Below are 16,936 nucleotides of genomic sequence, written 5' to 3'. Positions count from 1 at the left end.
TTCTGGAAAAAGGCTAAAACTACAAAGAAGATTGTGCTGAGGCTTTAATGTGTTGAGCCCAACTGCAGACCTAAGAGAATGCTGGCTATTGAGAGGCAAGCATTCTGAACTGGGAGAAGATAAGAGAAAGGGCCACATGGTCCAGTTCTATGCTTCATATTTTATTAGGAAGACAAAAAAATCTTGAGGTTATGTTCACTTAAAAAAAAAGTTAACACTACAGAAAATGTTAATTTCTAAAGAATTTATTAATTGATTTACAACCTTACTACATAGGAGTTTAATATATTTCATTTGGAAAGAACATTAGTCTGTTTGAAGGGCCAGGCACATGGGAAATTAACTTAAAGCATATAAAAAAGATGGTTACATGAATGTTTTTAGGCAAACAGCATATATTATATAAGATAGAGTTACTCGTCTTCAGGGCTGGAAAAAAGGGGAGGGAACAAAATATGAATGTGCATGAATCCTTTCCTCATTTTTTAAAAACTTCTGATAGACTGACCAGGAACAACAGCTGAGTAGGTCTTATAATTATGCTTTCCCTCTTTGATTACCCATAACCTAACTCCCTTTTTGGTGAAATCTATTTCAGCTATTTATTCTCTAGTTCTCTGCCTTAATTTAGGGAGAAAGGGGGATTAAAAATGATGGGTTTACAGTTTCTCAAGATCTTAGAATGAGAGAGTAGAAGCTTGTGGTTTAATGTACAGCACAATTTCTCTTCTAAGGAACAAATAGTATTCCACACTTTCTATGGAATACCATCCTTCCCTCTAACATCAGTCCTGTATGTGGTTTAGGCAGTTAGTCCTCCCCCATCCCCAGCTCCAGGAAAAGTAATCCTTAGACTGGTTTAAGGGTGTGTCTTACCTACAAATTATAGTGCTTGGAAGACTGAGCCCATGAAGCTGGTTTAATCAGAGTGAATCTCAGAATTTTTGCTGAGAAAACTGGTACACAGGCTTTCTCTTTTCTACAGAGCTTTAAGGCAGGAAAGTGTGAAGCTAAATGAAGGTATAATGGTATTACTGACAGGAGAATCACCATGTGCAGCCTAAAGAAACCAGAGGAAGCTGAAAGATGGAAACTGATGGCTTTGAGACATGGATCAAGCTGTGCTTAAAGCTAAATATACTCCTGCCCTGTTCACTTACATAAACCTAGAGGTGTGTGTATGTTTTAAGTTTAACCAGTTTGGGGTAGATTTCCCAACATGTGCAACTCAAACAATTTTGATAGTGTGAAAAATCAGATATAAGAGATGGCCTCAGAACAATCATAGGATATAAACTCCAATTAGCTTTTACAAATACACACAATATTTTTTGTCAACAGCTTTGTTTCTCACTGTCCAGAACTTGAACAGACAAGCCTTAAATACACCTAATTTCTACTGCAAGTACTCTGAATCTTGCAAGCTTTTCTATTTCTTACACTGGGCAAAGTGTGTTCTTAATTTTGCTACTGGATCAGGTCTTTTCTTAGATAAACACAGATAAAAAAAGAGAAAACCCAACATTTTGAAATTAAAATTTTTTACTGATGATGCCATATTTACATTCAGGGTCAATATAACAATTCTACTTTAATTCAAGTTATTACAATTTTAATGTTATGACTTATGGGATCCATTTTGAATATCCTAAAAAGTGAGAATAACTGGCTATTTCCCATTTCAAAGGACAAAGCCAAAAATTTTTCATAGTCCATACCTTAGAAGAGGTTGTAATTTCAGACCAAACTCTAAATTTCTCTTTAAGTTATTCTCTGCCCACCTTCAATCCTCCAATCTCTTAGTAGTGTTCAAGGGGTGCCTGGTGGCTCAGTCAGTTAAGCATCTGACTTCGACTCAGGTCATGATCTCACGCTTCCTGGGTTTGAGCCCCGCGTCGGGCTCTGTAAGGACAGCTAGCTCAGAGCCTGGAACCTGTTTCAGATTCTGTGTCTCCCTCTCTCTCTGACCCTCCCCTGCTCATGCTGGGTCTCTCTCTCTCAGAAATAAATAAAACAAAAAAAAAAAATTAAAAAAAGAAAGCAGTGATCAATCTGATGCAGAAACATCATTTGAGAATTTACTAGAAATGCAAATTCTCAGGTCCCACCCAAGACCAAAAGAATCAGAAACGGGGGAGGGACCTGATGCTGTCTCTCTCAAAATAAACTTAAAATTTTTTTTTTAATTTAAAATTTTTTATTGTGGCAAAATACACATAAAATATATCATCTTAACTATTAAATTTTTTTAAATGTTTATTTGAGAGAGAGAGAGAGAGAGAGAGAGAAAACGTGAGAAGGGGAGGGGCAGAGAGAGGGAGACAGAATTGGAAGAAGGCTCCAGGCTCTGAGCTGTCAGCAGAGCCCAAGGTGGGGCTCAAGCTCATGGGCCACAAGATCATGACCTGAGCAGAAGTTGGAAGCTTACTGACTGAGCCACCCACGTGCCCCACTATTTTTGTTTGTTTTTGAGGTGGGAAAGAGTTGGGTGGAGGGAGACAGAGAGGGAATCTTAAGCAGGTTCCATGCTCAGCACGTTGTCTGATACATGAGGCTCAATTCCATGACCCGGGGATCATGACCTGAGCCAAAATCAAGAGTTGAATGCTCAACCGCCTGAGCTACCCAGGCACCCCACCATATTAACCATTTTTAAGTGTACAATTTAGTGGTATTAAATACATTCACAATGTTGTACAATCATCACCACTCATCTTACAGCTCTCTTCATGTTGTAAAACTAAAACTCTATACCTATTAAACAACTCCCTAACCGTCCTTTCCCCTGCCCCTGACAACCACCATTATAATGTCTTTATGGTTTTGACTATTCTAAGTACCTGATGTAAGTGGAATCATCCAGTATTTGTCTTTGAATGGCTTACTTCCCTTAGCATAATGTCCTCAAAGTTCATCCATCCCATAACACACAGCAGAATATCCTTCCTTTTAAAGGCTGAATAATATTCCATTGTATGTGTATATACCACATTTTGCTTATCTATTCATTGTTTGATACTTGGGTTGCTTCCATATTTAGCTACTGTGAATAAATAACACTGCCATGAACATGGATGTATAAATATTTGAGACCCTGCTTTCAATTCTTTGAGATATACACCCAGAAGTGGCACTGTTGAATCATATTGTATTCATTTTTAATTTTTTGAGGAACTGCTTACATTCTAACAAGCCCTACAGGTGGTCACAATATCTACGATTTGAGAATCTCTGTTATAGCCATTCTTCTTTTCCCTTCTTTATTCCCTTTTTAAGTCTCAAATACTGTATTCACCATAATACGGAAATGAAATTTCATTTTACAGTCAACGTAAAAAATTTTAAATTATTTGGTTTTTAATTTAAACAATAAGTAAAATGCTTAAGATTTTTTGCTTCTCTTAAGGAAAAGAGGTAGCTTAATGTGGGGAAAAGACCATGTAATTTCAGGATGTTCTAACTGAGTAAAGAACTTGGGATATGGAGCCAGACTGCTCAGTTCAAACCCCTACTCACCACTTATTATAGGTGTAGCGACAGAATCTCTTGTATTGGAAAGCAGGGGTTCTTAATCTGGGGTACATGAAAATTTACCCCAGAAAATTTGGATGGGGAAGGAAATTACAACTTCACTTTTACTAACCTCTAAATAAAATTTAATTTTCTGCCAATGACGAATGTAAGCAAGCCATAGTAATATTAACAGCAGAGCAATTAGAAATTAGTATAGTGACCAGAAATTTTCATATTACTTTACAGCTAGCTGTGCAGATCCCAAAATAACATTTAGCTCATTGCTAATTTGAATGTAGTTATCAGACCAACCAATACATCTTGTATTTTAAGGTATAATATAAAGCTCATATTACTATATCAGATTTTTAATATGTTGATTGGTTTCATTTCTTTTTTTCTTTTTTTGGGTTTATTTTGAAAGAGAGAGGGCAAGTGAGGGAAGGGCAGAGAGAGAGAAATTCGAGCAGGCTCCAAACTGCCAGTGCAGAGCCCGATACAAAGCTCGGACTTACCAAAGGTGAGATCATGACCTGAGCTGAAATGAAAAGTTGGACATTTAACTGACTGAGCCACCCAGGCGCCCCTCATTTCTGATATTTTGTTTTCTTCTTTCAAAACATTCTGAGCAGGAACCCACAGGTTTAACCAGTCTGCCAAAGGAATGATGAGCATTAAAAAGGTTTAATGTTAAGATCTCCTATTGCAAAAGATTGAACAAGAGATCATGAAACTACCTAAGCATTGCCTGCCATATATATTACCACCAACGAACACTAGTAATAATGGTACTGAAAAAGAGAAGAATGGTGCCTGGCTGGGGTGCCTGAGTGGCTCAGCTGGTTAAGTGTCTGACTCTTGGTTTTGGCTCAGGTCATAATCTCAAGGTTCCTAGAATGGAGCCCCGGACTGGGCTTTGCACTGATAGCACGGAGCCTGCTTGGAGGAATTCTTTCTCTTCCTCTCTTCCCCTCCCTGCTTGAGCTCTATCCCTCCCTCTCTAAAAATAAATAAATAAACTTAAAAACGATGAGAAAGATGGTGTCAACTTTACATCTATGGCTAGATTTTATGGATGCACTTTGTTACCTAAATTAACATATAAACCAATTCTGTGTGGCACTCTGGTATTCAGTGGAAGAAGTCCTGGATTCCTAATCACTCCCCCAAGTTTTCAACAGGTCACCACCACTGCTTAAGATATTCATTCAAACACTCTCAATTAATTTTCTTTCACCCTTCTTTTCCTTCCATTAGTGTTTTAATTTTTTTTAATGTTTATTTTTAAGAGAGACAGAGGATGAGCGAGGGAGGGACAGGGAGAGAGAGGGAGACACAGAATCCGATGCAGGCTCCAGGCACTGAGCTTTCTGCACAGAACCTGACGTGGGGCCCAAACCCACCAACCATGAGATCATGACCTGAGGCAAAGTTGGACTCTTAACTAACCGAGCCATCCATGCTTCCCATCCTTCCACTAGCTTTTTAAATGCCTCCTGCTTGCTATGTACACACTATTTACTTTCACACATTCCCACCTGGCAAGTTGGGGCATATTACTTTACAAAGTAAAGGGAAACCTGGGAATTATCATAACTGGCTCAGAGGTTAAAGAACAAACCACTATTACCACAATATGAAGACAAGAAAAAAATAATGAATCTAAAGATTGTTATTCTTTAAGATAAATGTATAGCCTCAATGTATTGGTAATATCACTAAATCTGTATATATAACATGCTACCCTTTACAAAAGATTATTTTATACTACATGATTTTAAAACTAACTTTTTTCCAGGTACAAATCCTAACAGTAACTTTATAAACTGTTCAAAGAATACATGGCTAGTTTGTCTAAAACCTAAGATTATTCAAAATCTCCTCTTAAATCAACTTGAGTATCACTAAGTACATTTATTATTTGATGCCACAAGGACTACATTAAGTGTCAAGAAAAGACGTTACAGTGTGAGTAATAAGTTATATAGAAAAGTGAGGATGACAGTAAGAAGCACAAGGCGAAAACAGCTGAGATGGTTTCATGAAAAGGAGGTAACTATAGATGAGAATTCAAGCTGGATTGGGGAATGAAAAGAATAAGCTTATTCAAAGTAAGAAAAATTGCATAAACAAGCTTAGAGACAGAAATGAGCATATGATCATGGACAGTAAGAAGACCAACATAGCTGGAGCAAAGCTAGACATTATAAACTAGTTAGGAAAGGATGGATGACAAAGATAAGCTCACTTCATAGTACTCATTTGTGACTCATCCACTGTTTATATGATTATTTTTTAAAAGCATATGGAAAAAAAAGGGAGGAAACTTTATCAATAAAAGTTTCTCAACAGTACATAAATTTACTAAATAAGATAGGTATTGTTATCTAATAAAACTGTCAGTAAAATCTATCTTTACGGACTCAAATTGCAGGTGTTTATCTTGAATTATTAGAAAGATCTGGGAAATCAGAAGCTCCTGCCTTAGAGATCACTTTGCTTAAAACTGGAGTGTAGCAAAACAGAAGAATTCCAGGAGGTAGGAGAGAGAACAGTGAAACAAGCTTTAAATTGCTGCTGTTGTATTATATATGGTGCCTCAACAATGTATTTGCAGGACTGTTTTAAGTAAAGAGAACAAGCAGTCCTTAATTCAGAACATGCTTTAGAGATCCATACTCTGGTTAATGCAAGGAATGCCCCACTTAGCAATGGAAAAATGCACACTGCTTTGTCTCAGGATTAAAAGTGTCACACCTCATGTATTCTGGAACAGGAACTATCCCATCAAGAAGACTAAAAATCCCTTTGTATGTCTGTTCACTCAAGTGGAATGGAAGTTAAAGTATCAGGATTCATCAAAAAGGTAAAACCACAATCACAACACATTACCAAGGAGTAAAACTGAAGGGAAATAAACTACAATGAAAGCAATCAAGCATATATTCATGCCATCCCCTTTGTTTCTGATCTTCATAAACTCTGCAAGACCAATTATTTCCATCTGAAATAAACAAGGAAACAAAAGACTAAAAAGGCTAAGTAATCTACTCAAAGCTTCACAGAGAGGCATGGATGCAACCTAGGCCTCAATTCCAACACTGACTTTTTTCACTGCACCATGCTGCCATATGTGTAGTGAATTCTGAGAAAATTTTCCATTTCTTACTTATAAAAAATTATAGCCAGTACAAGAAATTGTTTCATTTTTTCTAAGGTACTTTTAACCAGCCAAAAGGAGCTTTCACCAGAGATCTAAACTCCTTCCAGTCTATTTCACTGTGCCATTTAAATATTATCATCTCTCATCAACTTATGAAGAGCTGAGAGTTATGTATGTGTGACATGTAAAGGATTGCTACAGAGTCTGCAGAAGAGGGGGAAAATACCTCTGGCTAAAACTGTCAGAAAAGCTTTATAAATGAGGCAGAACCTAAAATGGGTGTTGAATAACCGGTAGTCCTTTGAAAGATGTTAAAAAGAACATCTTGTGTTCAGAAGACAGTGAGCAAATCAGTTTGGCCTTGGCAACAAACATGTATATACTCATTATTTTTTTTTCTTTTTAAATAGGCTTCATGCTCAGTGATGCCCCAATACAGGACTTCAACTCATGATCATGAGATCGAGATCTGATCTGAGATCAAGTAGGACACTTAACTGACTGAGCCACTCAGGTGTCCTTGTACATACTCATTCTTGAAGAGAAGCAAAGCTTTAAAAAGGTAGTTGGTGCCAGCCATACACTCAGTGTCTTAAACATAATAGGGAGCACAATATATATATATGATTATGAAAGGTCTTGAAGGCCATGCTAAATCATTTGAACTTAAGCTTAATAAACAATAAAATACAGAAGGTTTTGAGCAAATGAATTGATTCTTTAAATGGTGCTTCTGCAAAGATTATTCTAAGCACTGATATGTCATAAACAATGAAAAGAAAGACACAGATTCAATAATGTCTCCAATGTATCAGGCCTTTGTGGGATAGGCAATAGTTTCCATCCTCAATGAACTTCCAGTTAAACATACATGGTGGTGGCAGTATCAGGTATGTGTGGAAGGCTCTAAGACTGGGATAGGTGGGTTAACAAAATTACAATATGATGTGATTTTCTGTAATAAATGCACAAAGTTTCTATGGAAACACAGGAAGGAGTAAACTCACTCTGAAGGAGTTGTGCAATGCTTCAAGGTGATATTTGAGCTGAATTCTAAAGAAGGGTAAGAGTTAGGCAAGTGTTAAAAGCAAGGAAGTCATCTAAAACAAAAATAAGGAAATGACATATTCAGAGGAAAATGTAGTGGAAAGCAGAAGAGTATGATTAAGGTAGGTTGAGCCTGACTTACATTAATAGATCTAAACCCTTTCATTAGGGTCTTTATATTTTATCCCCATAGATGATGTAGACTGGCAGGTTTTGAAGCATGGAAATGATGTGATTATAATTATGCCTTGGCCAATTCTGGTACCATTCTAAGTCAAACTGGAAGAGAAAAAGTAGAGCCAGAGAAAGAATCTACAGTATTTAATGAGTGAATTTGGAGAGAAAAAAGCAAAAAAGAAAAAAAGGAAAAGAAAAAAATGGGGGACTAGAAGGATGGGGTCTAATCAAAGACCAAAAATTGAGAAGAAAAGTAAAAGCCAGGGAAATATCAGTTTAGTTTTAGATACATTAAGGCGCTAGTAATACCATGTATATACAAATGGAAATACCTATTTTGGCTAGCTAGGAAAGAGACACTAAAAGTGGGAAAGCAGTCAGGAATAAAGACACACATCTGGGAGCCATTCAAATACAAGTGAAAGTGAGATAGTAAGTGGGTACACTGAAGAGAAGAATAGTAAGTGCTTAGGCTTAAACTATACTTATGTGATTGAAGGGAGAAAAGGTAAGATAATATATGAGGGGGAAAAAAAAAGCAAAAGATAGAGAAATAGTATGGTGTAATAGAATATAATTTCAAGAAGTTAGGGGGTGGTGGTCATCAGTTTCATCTTCATTACATATATATCAAGGACATGATGACCAAGTAAAAAAGGTATTAGATTTCCTAAGTAAGTCAAATTATAGGGAGAGCTAATAGAAAATAAGGACCTAAGTATATCATAAACAGGGGAATGGATTAAGAAAAAAAGAATATGTCAATTCACTGAATATATATATTCTCTTTAATTGCTGGGTATCACAGAATTCAAAACAGTATTTATAAAAGCAAACTGTATACTGATATGGTCAAATTTTAGCAATAAAATCATAAATTATATATGATATGTATAAAAGCATTAAACAAAGGATCCTGGAAGAATATAAACCCATTTATGAAAGTGAAACGGGGATGGAGAGAAGATATGGGACTGATGTTAGTGGTCAAAGGGGATTTTTTCTGTAATGTTTCCACTTTTAACATACAGATGGAAGCAAATATAACTAATTGCTATGGTTTTTAATTCCAGGTATTGTTCTGTAATTGTCAAAATGGGACAGAGATGTGACTGAGGAAGAGATGCCAAATGACACAGAAAATGAGAAACTGCTTTAATGCAAAGTAAGAGATGATTATGCAAATCTGAAAATAATATGGCATGTTCCTATCAGAATAGTCTACATCTTCTAAAGGGACGTACACCTGTGGTTGATAACACTTTCTGAAAGAGGATTCTAATTCACTTTTCAACTGCAGGAGAGGGAACAGATTATTCTCCTCGCTCTCCCTCCCATCTGACTGTTTTGGACACTAAGTGTCTGGCCTACTCACCAGGTGCAAGTAAGTGATGTAAAACGACCTCAACGAATTCCTGAGTATTACTGTGAGACTGGGTATACATAAGTCAAGTTTCCAGAAGGATCACTCAGCAGGCCCAGCCTTCAAATACAAGGTCCATTCTTGTAGTTTGTTACAATATTCTTTGTACTCTCTATACATTTAATCCTAATTTTGAGAAACATTAGGAGAAATCAAGAAAACAGATGGTGACAGAGTAATGATATAAAGGGTAAGAGTTTATAAATGTTTATAATTTCAAGGCAATGATTTGTGATCCTAAATCATTGATGATACACCCCCTTTCCCACTACTCTCAAAAATTGTTTACCCATAACAATTTAATTTTTTAATGGGTTTTAAAATTTACTTTTGAGACAGAGAGAGGACAAGCAGAGGAGGGACAGAGAGACAGGGGGACAAAGGATACCAAGCAGGCTCTGTGCACACAGCAGAGCCCGATGTGGGGTGAACAGTGAGATCATGACCTGAGCAGAAGTCTGACATTTAACCAACTGAGCTATCTAGGCATCCCTACCCACAGCAATTTAAAAGGTGCAAATAATGAATTTACATAGCACAGTTGCTTACTGTTACTAAAGTGAAAGGCAATCAAAATATCTATATACTCTTTCCACCTACAAATACTGCACTAAAATTTATCAAGATAAATAATTGCTAAACTAAATTTATTCACAAAGGACAAAGCGATTCAACTTCAGCTATTAGTAAGCTGCCATTAGTTTAAACACCTTGGAAGACTAAGTAGTATAAACTGAATATATCACCTATGTTACAATGAAACACAATCTTCATTTCACAGGTTATTGGAACACAAACCTCACTAGAATTTAGGCTCTGTCTTAGGATTTTAGTTACGTTCACTGCCAAGGACTTAAAATGGTACCGGGTATATGTAGGCACTCAATATTTACTATATAAATTCAATAAATACAAATACCTAATAATTCACTATCAAATACCTAACTCGACCTACGGCCAAAAGAACAAGTAAAACACATTTCCTTAAGTCTTCTCAAGGATAAAATATGCATCAGAAAAACAAACATACAGGCAGATTTCTAAGCTAAATTCTGTCCCTCAAAAATTGCCACCCAGAAACCAATTATGAGCCTTAATAGGTTGACATATTTCAATCTGTTGGGCCTGTCAGTATTCCTCAAATGAATCAATCAAGTATCTTTGTGTTCAACTTGTATGCAGGACCTGTCTAGGCTGAGATGACAAATATGAAGGAGATAGGGGGAAAGTGCCACAATGGTTGGCTATAGGAGAATCTTACGTACTTTCTGTGTGCCTAACACAAATAGCGTTTTATTGTTTTATAAAGTGCTTACACGTGTTCTCATTTGATAAAATCCTGTGAGGTGGGGCATTTCTCATTTTACAAATGAGGATGGACAGCCTCAGAATTTAGGTGCAAAAATTCACATGGCTATTAAGTGGCAAAATGAAAATTTCAATATTGCTGTCTCTAAAGCCCAAACTTTTCTAACGAATCCCTACGCTTATCATGAAATAATCCCTTTGGGTTTAGGATAGTGGTTTTCAACCACATCAGAAACATCTGGAAGGCTTTTGAAAATATAGACACTCAGGCCCCATCCTCCAGAAATGTGTGGTCTGATTGGTCTTGAGTACAGCTAGGCATCCATCCATAGTTTAAAATGCTCTCCAGGTGATTCTAATGTGAAGCTTGGTTGCAAACTACTGACTGAGATAATAAAGTCTTTGTCATCTTAAGAATCTACCTTGAGGTATGTCAAAAAGGTACAAAAGATGAAGATTAGCAAAGATTACAGCCATCATCTTCAATAAACGGAATCAGAATTCCCAAGTTTACGTTGAGAAGTTCTAAATGCCTTATGAGCACTCCTTGGCTTTTTACTTCTATGGAACACTCTAAAGAGTATACGAAAGCCAGGTCACTTATACACACGCAAATCTTTCTTAAAGTCACCTATGTAAGAGCGAAAGCAGCAGACATTCAAAGGAAAACAAAAATTAAGTAGAACATACCCTGCACCAGAATAGGTCTCACTTGATTGGATCTAGCAGGGGACAGAGGTGGTCTACTCTGAGCATATTTTAGTAGTCCTATGCAGTTTGCTGGCATGCTGAATTATAATGGGGGGAAAACCTGCTAACTTATCAGACCTTGAGACAACCGGGGAAGATGACACAAAAGCTCATGCATTTGTTCATAAAACAGGTATTTACTGATGACCTGAGTACGAGGCTCTGTTCTAGAATTTAAGATAAATGAGAAAGTTTCTGGCTTCTAGCTTATAAAACTCCTTACATTAAAAAGGGGTTAGGCAATACAACCTGACCTGAATGCTGAATACAACCTGACCTGAATGCTGACCTTAAACACGGGCTGAATTAACCACTGGGTCATCCCAACTGAGTAAGTCTGTAACGTGATATTTATCAATTTTGATGTCTCAAAACTCTAACCTCCAAAGGAAATAAATGTCTGTTCTGTCACTCTGAAAGGAGATGTAGTGTTGGGTGATTTGTGTTCTGAGTGTGGCTGATCCAAACAGCCTTTAACTGGGTATAATCTCAGTTAACGGAGACCTTTCATTTAAGGTCTTTCAGCTGGACCTTTACTCTGTACAAAGAACTGTACCACCTGCTTAACAGCGTGGCAAGTGGTGTGACAAGTGTAAGCAACCACAAACATTATGCATTAACCTGTAAAATTCCAGGAATTTAAGACCTGGCTAAGGAGAAAGGTGTGTTGAGTCTCCAAAAACTCATGGAAGAACCCATGAACTAGAATTTGAACAGCAGAGGGCGGTGCAATCGACTTCACAAAAGAGTTTTACTGTCTGGAGCCCCCCAAGAATGGGCAACGGACCCCAGTATAAAATGAAACCTTCTTAGTGAACTCAATGAATCATGAAATACGCTAACTGTTCAGTGTTGTGCTCGTGTGGCTGCTTCCTATAACCTCTACTCTGACTGTTAAAGCTCCCTTGCGGATACTCTTGCCCTTAGAGTTTGGGGCTGGGGATGGGATGCGGGAAAGGAGGACTAAAATCAGACTATCAGGTTTCCCAAAAGAACGCTTACCTACCCTTGGTTTTTGGAAAGAGTCTTAAAACCATAGGGGATCATTTCCCCGAAAGATAGTCTGGTTGTTCTTGCCAGTGACATCGCTGACAAACACGTTACAACATAGAGTTGGGAGGGGGGAGGGGAGGAGTGTAAGAAACAGAAACTAATTCCGTGGGTTAATCCAAACCCCTCTCACTTGAAAAGGGCGTTCCAACAAAACTCGACGCCACCGCCTAAGTTTCGCTGTAAGTCTACGCACCCGAACCGCCCGCTCTGTCCTCCCCCAGCACGGACTCCAAACTTTCTGCCCCTCACACGGACCCCCGGCCGTGGAACTCCTCCCGGGACGCCGGGCTCCGCTTACGGAGAGACTCGAGGCCGGGCGCGGGCAGGACCAGCGCCCGACGAGGGTCTGCGGCTCGCGTTCTCCCCCAAAGCTGCCCGTACCTGTCTAGCATCTGCTGTAGGGCTTGGTCCGGCATCTTTCGCGGAGCGGGCGCCCTCGGCCCTCCCCAGTGGACCTGGTCAGGGCCGGGCCCAGGGACAATAGCACTGAGAGGCGGCGGAGTAGGCCTCAGTCCGGCGGCAGCCGCGAACCCGCCGCCCAACCTCCCGGGGTGGCTCCGCGAGCCCGGAGGCGGTGGTGCGCGTCCTGCGGGCGTCCGGAGGAGGCGGTGGAGAGCGAGGAGGAGGAGCCTGGGGCGGGGAGGCGGCAATCGCGGCCCGGGTTCCTGCCCGTCGGCCCAGGGTTCCGGTCCATGGACCGCGGGCGCCGAGTTGCTGCTGGCGGAGGAGCTACCTCTGTGAGGTAAGAGTCACCGCCTCCGTGCGCGCCGGGGTCACGACGCAAGGCGGCCCAGAGCAGCCTGGGAGATGTAGTCCTCGGACCGTCCCCGCTGGAGGCTGCACAGCCCGCCCCGACCACCGCCGCCGCGCCCGCAGCAGCCCGGCCGGCGCCCTCCCGTTTCCTTCCTCCAGGGGGAAAAATGTCCTTCGGGCCGCTTTCCAGGAAGCAGCAGGATGTGCCTCTCCACTGTCAGTAGCAACAAGGTCAGCCCTCCCTGCCTGTTCTTTACTCAGCTCTCGCCCTCAGGTGGGACCGAGCCAGGTGAGGGGAGGGGGCTCAAGGGCCATTTCTCATCAGGATCCCCAGCCCCGTTCGCGGCGTCGGGGTGGGCCATGGCCGGGGTGGGGGGTGGCAGAAGCGCCTTCGGAAGCCCTGGGCGCCGGGGCCAGGCTCTGCAGTGTCTGAGCTCGTTTTGGGGAGTTACACAACCCCCGCAAGGGGTCGGATGCACTGGTGCGGGAGGTTATTCCCAAGGGGGCGGGGGACTGCCTAGACCAGATGGTTCCCACCCGAGTTTCTCAGTGTGTGTCTTGGGGGAGTGGCGGGGGGAGAAAAGATTATTCTCTCCCTCTCTAGGAGCCTTCTAAAATGTGCCTGGTCTTTCAAGGGCTCGCCGACAGTCTCCAAATGGAACATGTTCGTGAATAAACAGCTCTTGCTTACTCAGCTGTGGGTTGTCAGGGGTGTTTGTTTCTCTCTCTGCTGCTGGTCACTGTTAACCATTTCCAGTCGCTTTGACACCTCCAAGCAGGTGGATGTGTGTGTGTGTGTGTGTGTGTGAATCAAAAGGGAAAAATCATCAATCACCGGATGGGTTATTCTCTGACGCTCTAGGGACAGCTTTGGCGGGAGGAAAGAGCTGTTGGCTAAAACGAATGCGTCTTTTGGACGACCTGTGGCGTTCTCCACTGCTGTGATTGGTAGGACGTCTGGTAGTTTTCCCTTGATTATGCCTAATTTCTGCTGCAAGATGTTTGATTTTCTCTTTAAAATTAAAGTGTGTTTTTTTACCTTCTTTTTTTTAATGTGGAATTTTACAATCAGCTCTTAATTCTCTGTTTAAAGTTTGCTTTCTGAGTTATGTTTGAACTAGAGTGTACACTGCCAGAGGAAAAAAAAAACCCAGCATGTGATCAGAAGTTTATTTGGCCTTCAATTTCTGAAAGATGCTTTTATGAAAGGCTTTGGGAATTTACATGACTATTTATAATTAACGATTCACCTTTTTCTTATGAAATGTAAAACATGCCCCCGCTAGTGGAGGGAAATAAGAATTTAACTTACTCAGGGTTTTTGGTATTTTAAATTCCTGTTTATTGCTCCTCCTATTGGGTAAGGCTTCCCTTACTGTGTATTTATCTCTTAAACAGTGATGCACCACAAGGAGATGGATATATACATCCTGCTCAAAAAATAGAATATAATCCTAGCATATTGATTAAGTTAGGCTAGTGCAAGCTCCATCTTGTTTTATAATTTACACCAAAAGGAGTTCTCACCTCATTTTATTTTTTTTATTTTTTTATTTTTTACTTTACCTCCTTTATTTTTTTTTTTACAAATAGTTTATTGTCAAATTAGTTTCCCCTCACCTCATTTTAGAATTTATATTTGAACCCCAAATTGGAAAGTAATATGGTACATTCTGTTCATAACAAAGCTGTATGCAGATTAACCTTATTTTTAAAAAGGGTTTTTATATTAGTATTTTCATGAAAAGTCTGGTTCCTGGCTGTGTCAGAAATCCTTCAAAATAGAAAAAATATATATGTTATTCATCCTAAAAGTGATTAGCATGTGACTTAGTAATTCCACTCCTTGTTATTTATCCAAGGAAATAAAAACACATGTCCAGACAAAACTCGTATGCAAATTTTCATAGCAGCATTGTGCCTAATAGCTAAAAAAGATGGAAACAACCTAAATATTCATCAACTAAAGAAAGGATAAATCAGATGTGGTATATCTGGAAACACGTTCAGACATTCACAAATTTACTCAAGGTCAGAGTATCTATTTACTTACTTACCTATTTAAGTAGATCTGTTTGATACCAATACCTAGAATATTATTAGGTGGTAACAAGAAATGAAATTTTGATACATGCAACAGCATGGATGAACCTTGAAAACGTTATGCTAAGTGAGAGTTTTCTGGCTCAGCCAGAAAACCCAGAAAACCACATACTTATTGTATGATTCCATTTTTATTAAATGTTAAAAATAAAAACAGTCATAGACACAGAAAGTAGGTTAGTGATTACCGTGGGCTGGAGGGGTAAGAGAGAAAAGAGGAGAGAGACTGCATTATAATGAGTACAAGGTTTCTTTTTGGGGTGAAGAAAATGTTCCAGAATTTGAATGGTAATAGTTACACAACATTGTGAATTATATCTCAGCTTAAAAAATAATATAAAACAAAAGTAGATTCTAGTGATGGTGATACAGCTCTTTATACTAAAAAAATTGTACACAATATGAGTGAATTTTATGGTATGTAAATTATATCTCAATAAAGCTGTTAAAAAAGTAATTAGCACCATATAAAATGTTCAAATGGACACTCATAATTATTTATTATTGAATTTTAATTTTAAAATATTTTTAATTAGTGTGGACAAAAATCATGATTGATAAAACTCATGAAATAAATTAATTCTTGTATTTGAAATGGGTGACATATATAGCCTAAATTTCTATTTGTCTGTAAACTTTGTTTTCCTCAGCTCTTGCATTTAAAAATAAGACTCAGAATAATTGGAATTATAATTTAGTGTCCGATTTTGAAGGAAAAAAAGCCTTAATTACTTAGATCCAAGTCTCATCAAAGGGGGGGAAAAAGTTGAAATATACTCCTGCATTTTACATAGGGTTACAGGCTTGTGGTAAATGATATTCAGGCAAGAGAGTCATGGAATCCTAGAGAATATAGAATATATTGATAATTTGGTAATGAATTTAGAAATAGCTGAGTACAGAACTGCTCTAAACATGTCCACAAATTTAAAATAGTATATTACTTTAATGTTCTTCCATCATGCTTGTTTTGAACTGTCTGCCAAAAGGGGCTCTGGAGGTATTCTGTGGAGAAATAGTATAAAACAGGTGCCCTCCCAGGAGAATTGTCATTTGCCAAATTTGGTGATAAACTGCAGGCTGCATCCACATTGCAGGCCATAGAGAGTTCTTCATTAATTCACTCTGCAGATGTTTACAGAGGACTTATGATGTGCCTCGGTACTCCAGTCGCAAATTAAACTACTGTTTAAGAACACACAAACTCCCTGACAATGCTTATGCTAAAAAAATAAAACAAGGTAATTACATATGAAATATTACATAATGGAAACATGGCAGCATATGATGAAGTACCAAATGAACAGCAAGGAAACACAAAGTGATTTAGAGGGTTAGAGGCATCTATTAAGGGCTGGTGCATTAAAGAGAACTTTATGAAACAAGGGAAATTTAGGCTCTACCTTGTAACAGTAGGAAGAATTGTAGGTGAATAGGTGAATTGTAGGTGTGTGTAGATGAGGAAGTGGAGAAGGGTCTTGGGTCTGGATAAGGATGAAAAGGTGTAGAGAAAGGAATTAACCTCTGTTATTGGAACTGTAGGTGGTCTGTTGAGTAAAAGTGAAAAATACACTCTTGGTTGGTTAAGTAGGGAATAGATAAAAAGGCCTTGAATCTATTAATTCTTTAAAATATTTATTGAACAT

At 38.9% G+C, this 16,936-nt stretch overlaps 2 protein-coding genes across 7 annotated transcripts in view; one reads left to right on the top strand and one right to left on the bottom strand.

The window, feature by feature from the left end:
- The window catches only part of MARCHF5 (membrane associated ring-CH-type finger 5), a 58,483-nt gene extending 45,315 nt beyond the window's left edge, over window positions 1–13,168 (bottom strand). For both annotated transcript variants that reach the window (XR_005528077.1, XM_039230195.1), the window contains exon 1: window positions 12,816–13,168. Coding sequence is in view for 1 of the 2 variants with exons in the window: in XM_039230195.1 (XP_039086126.1) it covers window positions 12,816–12,850 (35 nt within the window). In the remaining variant the exon portion in view is untranslated. The remainder of the gene's footprint in view (window positions 1–12,815) is intronic.
- Window positions 13,169–13,236: 68 nt separating this feature from the next.
- Window positions 13,237–16,936, top strand: part of CPEB3 (cytoplasmic polyadenylation element binding protein 3) — a 191,860-nt gene continuing 188,160 nt past the window's right edge. For all 5 annotated transcript variants that reach the window (XM_039230189.1, XM_039230192.1, XM_039230191.1 and 2 more), the window contains exon 1: window positions 13,237–13,418. The gene's annotated coding sequence lies outside the window, so the exon portion shown is untranslated. The remainder of the gene's footprint in view (window positions 13,419–16,936) is intronic.

The sequence above is a fragment of the Hyaena hyaena genome, unplaced genomic scaffold, assembly GCF_003009895.1.
Source record: "Hyaena hyaena isolate Hyena2069 unplaced genomic scaffold, ASM300989v1 scaffold_44, whole genome shotgun sequence".
NCBI lineage: Eukaryota > Metazoa > Chordata > Mammalia > Carnivora > Hyaenidae > Hyaena > Hyaena hyaena.
This window is presented reverse-complemented; position numbering and strand designations above follow the sequence as displayed.